Here is a 12,561-nt window from a genome sequence, read left to right as displayed (position 1 = left end):
CTTCGCACATCCACGGAGACCCCTCACGCTCTGCTCCAGGACACATGCAGTGTGGTCGGGGCTCCGCCACAGAAACCCAAATGTGACACACCTCCACCCATGCGGCCTGTCAAGTGCAATGGCCAGCTTTCCCCCCCATCTCTATCCCTTTCAAATGCCAGAAATTTGGGATGCTTCACAGTGACAGAAAATAACTTCTTCGTTCCAAGTTCAACTCAGTGAACCACCAGTAAGGCAAGTCAAGAAGATGACGTGGTAGACCCGAGCTCAAAACCAGTTTTGCCACCTGAACAAGGTGCTAAAAGCATTCAGGACCTCAGTTTCCCATCTGTAAAAGGAGAGGCACAAAAGCCGTATGTCTCAGGGTTGCTTGAGAGAATGTTCTGGAAGAGGCACCAACAGGCCCAGGTCCCAGGCGAGGAAGCAGGTGGCCACCTGTGGCACCAGCCTGGACACGACAGTAGTGAGCCTGCAGACTCGCAGCTACTTAGGGAAGCTGGGTTACCGGCAGTGCTGGAGCTCTGGAAGCTGGCCTAGAAGGTAAACACCATGCTTAAACTGAGTGGCCCCCTTCTCTAAAGAACACATAGGGCAGAGCACACGAGGCCAGAAGGACCCGCTTTGTTTATTAGGGAAACAGAGAGTAGGTCATGCACCCTGGAACCTGGGTTATGCTGGAAGGTGAAAATATATACAGTTATTGGGTGACAAATAGAATGGAGCACAGCCTGAGGTCCAAGGCCACCCAGCCATGGGAAACTGCCATACTCCCTGCGTGGAATGTTCCGGAACCCAGTGGTTTCAGCAGCTGCCCCCAAGACTTCAGTGATGACTAAATGGAACAAGTACTCTATACTGTTCCCCTCAGCCACCCAGGAGATAGTGGATGTGCACAGATCAGAAGCATGTCCACCGCAGAGGGACAAAGTGGGGCAACCAACGCTGTCTCTGTCCTGGCCACTTGGGGATGGAGCAAAGGCGGCCCTGGCTCCTGCTGGGGGGACAGATGTCAGTCATCTCCACAGGCATCCTCACACGCCTGCGGAGGTCGGAAGATGGGCTATCAGGGAAGCGTACTCACATGAGTCATCTGTCCTTTAGAACAGCTGTGGCTCTAGGCAGGTGACCCCCAACTCATCCCACTGCCCGCCGACACCACTGGGATATGGAACAAGTCCCCACAGGCTACGTTTTGAAAATGTGGCAAGGCTGGAGGGGAAAGGGGGGAGACCAGGGAAGGCTGGGGTATGTTAATGCAGTAAGGAATGGGAGCCACTGAGGTTTCCCTGAAGTGGACAGATGAGTGTCCCCCAACTTCATGTCCATCCAGAACCTCAGAATGTGCCCTGATTTGGAAACAGGGTCTTTGCAGATGTAATTAGTTAAGATGCTGTCATTCAGGATTAGGCGCCCTAAATGGAATGACTGTGCCCTTACAAGAGGACACCAGAGACACGGGAGAGGCAGAGATGGGAGTGTTGTGGCCACAAGCCAAGGACACCAGGAACACCAGCAACAGCAGAAGCCAGGAGAGAGGCCTGGGATGGTCTCTCCGTCCGGGCCTCCAGAAGGAGGCAGCCTTGCCTACATCTTGGTTTTGGACTTCTGGCCTCCTGAACTGTGACAGTCTGTCCCTGTGGTGCTGAGCCACCTGGGTCGTGGCCATTTGTACAGCAGCCCCAGGACCCACGTACACCCGGCTTGGTATCTAGCCGTCACTGCCAAACTCCGTGTCCAGATTCCTCCCTGGGCCTGAGCACCTGAAATGTCCCACCGCCACAAGCTGGACCCACACCAGGGGCAAATGGGATCAGTGTGAAATGCCTTAAGGTTAGGATTTTGGTTCCAAAACAGAAACAGCTCCAGCAGCTTCATGAACTGTGACCTCGAAATTCTGAAACGGATCCCGGAAATGGACAGTTCAATGAGTGGCGGCCAGGCTTTGGCCCAGGGGCCTCCTGGAGCCGTGCTGTGGGGCTCCGCTGGCCTGGGGGGCGCTGCTCTCTGCTGTGGGTCCACTGGTGTTTGTGGAGGTCGGTGCCCCGGCGGAAGCCCCTGCCACAGGCCGGGCACACGAAGGGCTTCTCAGCTGCGTGCGTTCTCCGGTGTGCACTGAAGTGGGAGCTGTTGCTGAAGCGCTTCCCACACTCGGCACAGGCGTAGGGCCGCTCGCCAGTGTGTGTCCTGCGGTGGATGACCAGGCTGGAGCTCTGGCTGAAGCGCTTCCCGCACTCCGCGCACGCATAGGGCTTCTCGCCCGTGTGCACCCGCTGGTGCGTGCTGAAGTTGGAGCGGTCACTGAAGCCCTTCCCGCACACCGGACACTTGTAGGGCCGCTCCCCGGTGTGTGTGCGCTGGTGCTTGGTCAAGTGGGACGTCTTACTGAAGCCTTTGCCACACTCAGGGCACGCGTACGGCTTCTCACTCCGCCGGGGTCCTCCTCTTTCCAGAGACTGCTCAGGCCTGGTCATGCCCCCAACCAGCTCTCGGTCCTGCTCCCTTCTCGTCAGCACGTCCTGCCTGGCGCCCTCTCCATCCTCAAGTTGCAGCCCAAGCCCTGAGACAGAGAAAGCACAGTCCCTGAGGCCTTCGTGGGGCGAGGGGATGCTCCTGATAAGAAAGAAAGCAAAGGCTGGGCGGAGCCTCAGAACACTCAGCAGGAAGTGCTTGTCAGACCCTGGATGGAGATAATTAACCATGGGCAGCAGCTCGTGAAACCCTCACCACGCCAAGGAGGTGGGTGCTGTTATGGCCCCATTTAAGATGAGGAAACTGAGGCACGGGAAGGTTAAAGAACTTACCCAGAGTCACTTGGCTAGTAAGTTACAGGGTGGGCTCTGGAGTCTAGGCTCTTAGCCTCTAAGCCAGGAATTCTAACCCCAGGGGCAATGGTGGCCCTCAGAGGGCACTTGGCAATGTCTGGAGACATTTTTGGTTGTCACAGCCAGGCAGTGGAGTGTTGCTAATGGAATCTAGTGAGTGGAGGCCAGGGGGGCTGGCGAACACCCTATGGCACACAGGATGGCATAACAGAATTATCCAGACCCAATGTCAACAGTGTTTTGGTGTTTAACCGAACAATGGCACCACAGCCAAGCTGAACAACCTCTTGGGTTGGGACACCTGGGTAGCTCAGTCGGTTAAGCATCGGACTCTTGATCTCAGCTCAGGTCATGACCTCATGGTTTGTGAATTCAAGCCCTGTATCAAGGTCTGTGCTGATGGCGTAGAGCCTGCTTGGGATTCTCTCTCTCATTCTCTCTCTCTCTGCCCCTTCCCCACACTCTCTCCCCACCCTCTCAAAATAAATATACTTAAAAAAAAATCCTCTCAGGTTGCTATACTTTCTACTTAACATCTACACTCAGATGTAAGTAAAGCAGATCACCCTCAGTATCAGTAGATGGGCCTCATCTAATCAGCTGAACCCTCAAGAGCAGAACCTGTGGTTTCCCCGAAGAGGAATTCTGCCTGGGTTTCGTGCCAGCTGGCCTGCCCTGCAGACATCAGACTCAGGATTGCAACATCAATTCTCACTTGAATTTCCAGCCTGCAGGACTGCCCTACAGATTTTAGGCTTGCCAGCCTCCACCATCCTATGAGCCAATTCCTTAAAATAAATGCCTTTACTTACACACCACACACACACACACACAATTGGTTCTGTTTCTCTGAAGAAATCCAACTGATACCAAACAAGCACCTCAATTCCTTCAAAACCAGACAGTGTTGGGGGATGAGCTGGGGACAGGGCTGGAAAGGAGAAGCTGTCGATGGCCAAGGCCCTGCCAGGAGCAGCTCTACCCACAGGGGTCACGGGCGACACAGAGGCTAAGTGAAACTGGACGAGCCGTGTGGACGGAGGAACCCAGGACAGCTCTGGGCACTTGCCTGGGATGAGCTGAGCAGCCATACTCTCCCCACTGCAGCTGGGCCTCTGACGGGTCTCTAGCAACCCTGCCTTTGCAGGCTGCACTCAGCTGGGTGCGGAGCAGGCTCTCCAGGGAGTGTGCCCGGCCCATGGAACCAACCTGGTGCGGGGTGTGAGTTCCTAGTTTAACATGCTCCCCAGGGATTCCTTGGGCCACTGCAGTCCAACAACTGCTGGATTGGCTTCTGTAAGTGGTGGAGAGACAGGAACGGTACTGGGCAGGGAGACGGCCTGGGAGATGCCAAGTGGGCCATAGCCAGCCTAAGGGAAGGAGCCACCCTCCCTGAGACTGGCCCACGTCACAGACATGCCACTGATGAGCACGTTACCCCCGCTGTCGGGCAGCACATCCCAGACGCAGCCCCGCTGAGCCGGGTCCAGGCACTCCCACTCCTCCTGGGACAGGTATGCCGCCACGTCCTCCAAGGTCACCGGCACCTGCTGGAGTGCAACCCACTCAGTCCCCTGCCACGGCTCCTTCATGCGGCCGGCCTAGCGGGCTCACCCACCCCCTCCACCTGTAACACAACGGCAGATCCTGCTTGCCTCCCCCACTGCCTCTCTCCTACACCATCCCTCTCCATATGCGGTCATCCACTCCTGCTCCTCAAGTTCCGCTCACAGAACAGCGGAATCCTGCTAGCTGGGAGGACACCGCCACCACCATGCCGTGTCCCACTGCTGCAGGCCCAGAGACACCATGGACAGAGCCACCGTATGGAGCAGCTGGTCCACTGTGCGCTCAGCCACTGGGGCCCATGCTCCTCAGGGGCACAAGTTAAACATGCCTTGCCTCAGGTCGAACCAGCCCTGGGACCCGAGTCAGGTGTCTTGGGAACTTCAGGATGCCTCCAGGCCAGTAGTTCCCAAATCTAGCACCACAGTGACCTGAGGAGCACATTAAAACCCAAGCAAGCAATGTCTAGAAGAGGCAAATGCACAGAGACAGAAAGAAGACCACCAGGGGCTGGGGAACGGGGGTGGGGAGGGACCACTAACGGGTACCGGGTGTTTTGAAGAGGAGTATGTTTTGAGAACCATCATGATAGTTGCATAACTCTATACATATACTAAATGTTAAATACTCTAAATGGCCGAGTTGTGTGGTATATGAATTATATCTCAATAAAGCTGTTCTTTAAACAAGCTACGGAGGCTCTGATTCCAGGCCAGGGCTGGGGGATGAATCTATATTTTTGCCCAAGGTCCCAAGAATCTAGCGCCCAGCTAGGTTTGAAGCAATTGCCCTAGTCCACAACTAAGCCCTGGAATCCTCTGCGACACACCTAACACCCAGATGGCATCAGAGAGAAGACTTCCAGGAGGTAAAAGTAAGGGTAAAGGGGTCATTCCACGAGGAGCACCTCCGAAAGCTGGACCTGGCCATGGAGAAAGTGTCCCTGTAACAAGGGCGTGGGACACACAGGGATGCAGTGGAACACCCACTCACCTGGGACCAGGATGAAACGAAGGATGTGGCCGGTGCCGTCTCCTGATGCTGGGAGGCCACCGGGCCTGGGGAAAGACACAGAGTGGTCAGAGAAGGCCACACAGCCCAGGTGTGGAAACAGTAGCAAAGGCCCAGACAGGGCCAACTACTCTGCACCTACGCTCAGTCCTGGGCAGGAACCTGTCCTTCCCACATGCAGTGGCCCAACCTCCTGTGACAACCTCCTCCCTCTGCTTCCTTTCCCTGCAGGGCTTCCTTCATCCAGAGGGATGGCTACTCACCCCTCTTTGGCCAGAGCTGGGGGCTCCTCTTTGGTGTGTGGCTCAGTTGGGTTGGGGGCTGCTGGCTGGAGCATCCAGACCCTTCCTCCAGAGACAGCTCCTCTGGCTCAGCCTCCACTTGGTGTTTCAAGCACTGTTCTCCTGTCCCGTGGGGCAGTACATCATCAGGGAGCACTTCCAGGCCCTGCATGCAGATGGAGATCTGCCCAGCAGTTCCCAGAAGTTTGGGAGAAAACCCACAAGGTCCCCAACCACTTTTGCCTCAGGCACCCCTGGCCATGCTCCCTTCCCAGGCTCCCAGGCTCCCCCCAGCTGTGCCTCACCACAACCACCCCCGCCGGCTACCTCCCCAGGTCTGCCCCCACAGGCCTCCCCATCGCACAGAGTCCTCCCTCCAGACTGTTCTGGGAGAAGGAATGTGAGCTGGGAAGAGGTCAGGCTCCCAACCTGGACAAACGGAGGCTTGCTCTGCCCCTGAGTGAGACTCCACTGTCTCCCCATCACACTGCACTCTCTTACCCCTCCTTCCTTGGTGTTCCCAACAGACCCTGGACCAGAAAGGCCCCGAATCAGATCTCATTTCAGAAGTTCACACTATAGCAGTGCTACATTTCCTGAAGTCAGTGACAAGTGCTCTGAGACCATCTATGTCCCAATTCCAGAACAGGTGAACACGATCAACTTGGGTCTCAGCGTTTACTGAGCTCTGCAACAGTACTTGGGATAAGAAAACTTTAAAACCAGTGCCAGGGATCCCTGCATCAAGCTCAACATCCCACACTTCTAAGAAGAGACAGTCCCCAGAGGTTATGGGGTGCATAGAGACAGAGGAAAGGCATGCCAAAGAACTAATCCAAGCTGAGCTAAGAGCTATGCAGTAGGACTAACCTAATCTGAGCAAGAAGAATTTGTTAAGACTTCCCTATTACTCCAATTTGGTTACAAGAAGTTGGGAGCGTGCTCTAGAGTCGTGCTGTCCACAGAACTTTCCATGACAACAAAGTGTCCCATATCTTCGCTGTCCAGTACAGTAGCCACTGGCCACGTGTGACAACTGAGCCCTTGAAATGTGGCCAGTGTGACTCAGGAACTACACCTGACATTTTATTTAGTTTTAATTTAAAAAATCACACGTGGGAGTGCCTGGGTGGCTCAGTTGGTTAACCATCCAACTCCCAAGTTTGGTTCCAGTCACGATCTCATAGTTGATGAGATGGAGCCCTGTATCAGACTGTCAGCTCAGAGAGCCTGGTTGGGATTCTCTCCTCTCCCTCTCTCTCTCTCTGTCTCTCCCCTGCTCACACTCCGTCTCTCTCTCTCTCTCAAAAATAAACGTTAAAAAAAAAAAAAAAATCACATGTTACTGGTAGCCACTGCACTGGCCAGCGCAGCTCTGGAGAGGTTGGGGGTGGGGGGGGAGCTCTAACTGGGACACCCACCAGCCCCTGCTCTTTCTTCCCAATGCTCCTCTCCTTCTGGAATCTCTTCAACCCCCAGGGCCCTGCCTTGGAAGATCTCCAACCTCTTTCCCATGAAAACCTGTGTAGGACCTATACTGGGGTGATGTGAATGAACCAAACCACACAGTTCAAAGAGAGCTAGTGGGGCTACATGTGCTTAATCGACAGGTTTACACCCATCGGCCAAGGCTGAGAAACACTTTGCAGTTGCCTTCTTTGTTTCACAGGTACAGGCAGCCCCAGGTCCTCCCAATGGCCAAGGCAGGCTGCGGGCTCCACAGCCCAAGGAATCTCCAAATGCAGATCTTAGGAGCAGAGCCCTGAGGTCTTGGGTCCCCATCTCCTCACCTTAGGGCCAAATTGCCCCCCACCTCACCCGCTGCCTCTGCTTCCTGGGCTCCCGCTGCAGCCCTTCCACGAGGACCACGGCCTCCTCACCACTCTCCGGCTGCTGCTCCCGCACCCGGGCCTGGATCTCCCCAGGCAGCACCATCAGGAACTGCTCCAGCACCAGCAGCTCCAGGATCTGCTCTTTGGTGCGCAATTCAGGCCTCAGCCAGCGGCAGCAGAGCTCCCAAAGGCGGCTCAGGGCCTCCCGTGGTCCGGCCACCTCCTGGTAACAAAAGAGCCTGAAGAGCTGGCGGAAGGTCTCAGGGCTGGGGTCTTCTGTCTCCAGGGAAGGCTCCTCTTCCCAGCAGAAATCCTCCTCCACCTTCACGATCAGGATCTCGTCTTGCTCCAGGGGTGGTGGAGGCTGGAGACCAGGTGTGGTCGCCATTGTCTGGGGCAAGTCTTGCTCTTTCTTGTGCCTGAAAGGTCAAATCTGTCTCTCCCTGTACCTCTGGCCAGACACTGGAAGTGATGTTTTCAGGGCTCTGTGGAGAAACAACATAATCATTTGGGGTGCAGCACTGAGGCTAGTTAAGTGTCCACACCCATAAGGCCCTGCCCTAGCCCCAGAGCCAACTCACCCTCATTGGCAAAAGAGCTGAAGTAAATCAAACCGTCCTTGCTTCTAAGCCCCCTGGTAATTCCTAAGCAAGTTACTTAAACTCTCAGGGCATCGATTCCTCGTGCAAAAAGTAGACATGATGATATTCCTACACACAGGCTTTTAAGAGGACTAACCGGGATATTTGCAAAGGGTTTTGAGCACTGACTGGAACGGGGCCAGAGCTTGGGAAGTGCAGTTTTCACTACTACGGTTGGCCCTTTTAGGATGGGGTCCCCTTGGAAATAGAACCAGGGCCCTCCGTGTCCAAGGGGACGCGGGTTCTGTCACGACTTGACCCTCCAATTCGGGCTCGGCAAGCCCTGAAAGCCCGCCGGGTACCCTCAGTGGATGGGTCACCACGGCCCCTCCAACTCCAGGGTCCTGAGAGAGTAGGGACTCCCCGGCCGGGCATGCTTTCCCCGGTTTCGTCCTCGGGTGCAGGGTGAGCGGTGGCCCAGGCCGAGCACAACCCCGGGTTCTGGTGAAGAAGGGCTGCGGGACGGAAGCGGCGTGGGCCGGGACTCCGCGCCCGCACTCACCGGCAGCGCGGCGGGCCGGGCCGGGGGCAGGACCGTGGGCGTGGGGGTGCAGCAGGCGGGCCGGCTAGACCCTAGACCAACAACCTGCACAAAGCGGAACCCGAGCTACGTCCTCTTCCAGCCACGGGCTGAGCCCGCTGTGGTACTAGAGAACGAGGCCGTGTGGGCGGGCCCACCGCAGCACTGTGGGTAATGTAGTCCTCGCGCCATTAGCTGAGCCGGCTGTCGAGGGTGGGAATAAGCCTGGAAGGGCAGGCCCGCGAGATGCATTGTGGGCAACGTAGTCCTCGAACCCCTGGCCGACTACCTGTAAGCGCGTGGGAAAGAGACCGCGTGGGCGGGACCACAGGAAGCATTATGGGTATCGTAGTCCTTGCACCTTCAGTGAGTAGGCGAGCGTTTCGAGGTCCCGTAGCTTCTGGGCCATGCTACCCGTGTCGCCTCCATACGCCCTCCCCTAGCCTGAGAAAGGTCCACGGTGGGAGGGGATTTTGTAAATTTACGTTTCTACTTACATAGTACTTTGTATGTACCAGGCTCTGTTTTAAATACTTTGCAATTTATTAACAGTTCATCCTTGAAACAAAGATGGGAGGTAGGTACTATTAGCAATATTTTATAGATGAGGAAAGGAGGCAGAGAGGTTCAGTGACCAGACCAAGGTCACACACACTCAGTAAGTGGAGAGCTGGGGTGAGGTTGGAATCCAGGCATCTGTCCTAGTCCAACTCTTTAATTTTAGAGACTAAGAAGTGAAGACCCAGAAAGTTACTTATTTGGGGCATCTTGGATACCAATGGCTGATTTCTTTTATTTGTTAATTTAATCAACAAATACTGGGCTCTGCTTTGTAACAGGCAGGCACCATGAACAGGAAGTGAACTAGACAAATGGTCCCTGGTGTTGCTGTCCAGACTGGAGAAAACTAAGCCCCTGGCCCTTTAAGCAGGTAAAGGGTCTTGGTGAGGGTAACCTGCCTACCACATGGTAAGTGCTCCATCAGCATTATCGCTGACATAAGGACCAGGCCATTCCTGAGTCCTTTAGTTCTGGCATCCCCAGACCTAGCACCTAACCCCATCTTCCCACTAGCTTTTCTCCCCCTCCTACTCTGCATTCTGTCTCATGTTTCATTTCCCCCGCTACATCCAGCATCCAGTTTTTATTGTGAGCACACCAAGCGGAACAAGGCACTGGGATGCCTATGACTTATTTCTGGAGACAGCCTCTCCCCGAGTGGGAGGCATCTTTAAAATAATTTTTTTTTATCATTTATTCATTTTTGAGAGACAGAACAGAGCATGAGCTGGGGAGGGGCAGAGAGAAAGGGAGCCAAAATCCAAAGCAGGCTCCAGGCTCTGAGCCATCAGCACAGAGCTCAAACAAAGGGCTTGAGCTCACTGACTGCGAGATCATGACCTGAGCCGAAGTCAGACGCCCAACCAACTGAGCCACTCAGGCGCCCCCCAAGTGGGAGGCATCTTTAAGAGCAGATTACAGGACTGCCTTCAAGACCACCACAGCCTTGTGGTGGGGTCTGAAGAAAGGCAGGAAGATATACGCCTCAGTTTCTTCTTCAACATGAGGGTGCTGGTCAGGACAGGCGGGGATGTTAAGAATAAACTAACACCAACATGTGGAGCTATTCAGAGAACTGGTACTTAAGTCCAACACAAGAGGCCTGCCAACTGATTTGCTTTGGGAACAGAATGTGCAAAGGGGAACTTTGAATAAGTCACAGGGAGCATATAGCAGGAGAGGAAGAAGACAGAACAAATAAAATGGGAGAGGGAAAAAGAGGAAAACAGAAGAGGCCGGTGGAGAATCTGAGGGACAGTCAGCAAGTTCTGTAGGGCTGACAACCATCATCTAGTTGCAGAACGTGCTGGGTTGCATCTAGGGAAGGGGACAGGTGTGGGGACGCCAGCATTTTCAAAGCTGTCCCATGCCTTCTCCTTTCTGACTGCCTCCTGGTTAGCTGTGGGAACCAAGCATCTCCTTCTCAGAGCCGTATGCACAGAAGTTACCAAGTCTATGTAGTGACCCAGGCTCTGGCCTTCTCCTGTCTGGGCAATTTTCAGTGACTACAACCGACAGAGATTAAAAGGACAAATTTCTGCTTTGCTCAGGATTTCACGTTTGCTTGTCTGTTTAGTATTTCGGTCTTAATTCTATTATGGGGGGAGACACAAACAGGCGGCCCCTAACATGTGAATCGGGGTGAACTGGGGCCTCCAAAGACGTACACCAAGCCAGTGCTTCGAATCCTGGCTCCACCACTTATCAACAAGGTGTGCCTTGCCTTCCGCACCTGTAAAATGAAGATTGCCACAGCTTCAGCTTCAGGGAGCTGAGAGATGGGATTAGATGAGATTACGTTTGTAAAACACCCGTGACAATATCCAGCACATGACAAATGCTCCTTAGGCATCAGCTCTAGTTTCATGACTTGTAGCTACTCTGAGATGGAGGACGTGGTCTCAGTGTGTGGGTCTCAGATGCCTGGTGCCATGGAGTTCCTGTAAGAGGCCCACGGGCCTACTAAGGTCCCAAGCATTGTTCATGGTCTGAATGAGAAGTATTTATCGTTATACACACACATCACTATATTTATACTTATAACTGTAGCTTGTTTTCGTAGTGGTTATGGAGTCTACAAGACCGTTTGAGTTAAAATGGCAGCCTCCTACTCACAGAAGTTTGCAAGCAACTGAGCGACCCACACATATGCTTCTCGGAAGACAGAGGGGAAGTTCCCTTCAGACTGATGCCATGGTTCCATCCTCACAGACAAGGCATCGATTCAGCTCACATTTGCTCTTGGTGTTTAACTGTGGCAGGGAAAAGAGGGTTTACAATCAAGCTCTCCAGAAGTTGTCATCTTTGGTAGCAATTTCTCAGTATCCAAATGAGTAAGAAACAAAAATTCAATATACAAGTCAAATAGTTTAGCTAATTTGACTAAATTATCTAAGAGAGTCGTCATGGAGCTACTATGCCCCAAAACTGATATATAATGGGTGTTTTGTTACACTTTTTATAAGGCCTCTATGAGCTAATAATAAAACCTAATGTTTTTAAAGCACTTCCTAAGTCCATGGGATTTTCTTACTGTGCTACTGAAATCCTCACAATGACTCTCTTTTATAGATATCATTATGACCCATGTTTTAGATGAGTAAACTGAGGCTCCGAGAGGTGCAGAACTCTGCCAAGGCCACACACAGGAAAGTGGCAAAGCCAAATCAAACTCCAGCAAGTCCACTCCAGAGTCTGCTGCCCCAACCACTCACCTAAGGCACTCCTGAACGCCAGCCCGGTAATCAGAGCTCCGCCTTGCAATAAATATCCGAGTGATTTCTTGGAAGATTCTGGTTATCCTTAATTTTTTTTTAATTTTTTTTAACATTGATTTATTATTGAGAGATAGAGACAGAGCATGAGCATGGGAGGGGCAGAGAGAGGGGGAGACATAGAATCTGAAGCAGGCTCCAGGCTCTGAGCTGTCAGCACAAAGCCTGATGTGGGGCTCAAACTCACAAACCGCGAAATCATGACCTGAGCCAAAGTCAGACGCTTAACAGAATCAGCCCCCCAGGTGCCCCTAGTTATCCCTTAAAGGATAAGGTTACAGGTTATCCTTTAAAGTGGCTACTTTGGGCCAGAATACCCCCTCTGTTTTTCTAAACATAGTGGGAAAATCTGCTTGGTTCATAGTAGGTGCTCAGTAAATAAATTAATAAATTTATAGGAGCCCGACATGGGGCTCGAACCCACAGACCACGAGATCATGACCTGAGCCGAAGTCAGACGCTCAACCGACTGAGCCACCCAGGCACCCCTGAAACTTTATCTTCTTGTCCCTACAGCCAGCAGGCCAAATAAGAACCAGACAAGTAAGAACAG

The 12,561-nt window shown here is 53.3% G+C and overlaps 1 protein-coding gene and 1 long non-coding RNA gene across 7 annotated transcripts; one reads left to right on the top strand and one right to left on the bottom strand.

The window, feature by feature from the left end:
• Positions 1-605: 605 nt before the first annotated feature.
• On the bottom strand, positions 606-11,631 carry ZNF500 (zinc finger protein 500). 6 transcript variants are annotated; one of them, XM_086692201.1, is made up of 7 exons: positions 8,656-8,934; positions 7,499-7,997; positions 7,354-7,368; positions 5,663-5,864; positions 5,382-5,446; positions 4,261-4,372; positions 606-2,557 (listed from the first exon to the last, which is right to left on the bottom strand). In XM_086692201.1, exons 2-7 carry the CDS (start codon positions 7,898-7,900, stop codon positions 1,872-1,874), a joined length of 1,482 nt encoding a protein of 493 aa, XP_086548327.1. In that variant the 5' UTR covers positions 7,901-7,997; positions 8,656-8,934; the 3' UTR covers positions 606-1,871. The 6 variants fall into 6 exon arrangements, with proteins under 6 accessions (XP_086548327.1, XP_086548323.1, XP_086548326.1 ...); XM_086692197.1 differs by lacking the exons at positions 7,354-7,368; positions 8,656-8,934 and adding an exon at positions 11,350-11,631 and having other exon boundaries at positions 5,663-5,846; XM_086692200.1 differs by lacking the exon at positions 7,354-7,368 and having other exon boundaries at positions 5,663-5,803; positions 7,561-7,997; positions 8,656-8,933.
• Positions 9,056-11,740, top strand: LOC147573160 (uncharacterized). The gene is made up of 2 exons (XR_015245506.1): positions 9,056-9,250; positions 9,513-11,740. It is a non-coding gene; the product is annotated as an uncharacterized LOC147573160 (long non-coding RNA).
• Positions 11,741-12,561: the final 821 nt, after the last annotated feature.

This window comes from Puma concolor, chromosome E3 (assembly GCF_028749965.1).
Source record: "Puma concolor isolate L17-30 chromosome E3, mPumCon1.1.hap2, whole genome shotgun sequence".
NCBI lineage: Eukaryota > Metazoa > Chordata > Mammalia > Carnivora > Felidae > Puma > Puma concolor.
This window is presented reverse-complemented; position numbering and strand designations above follow the sequence as displayed.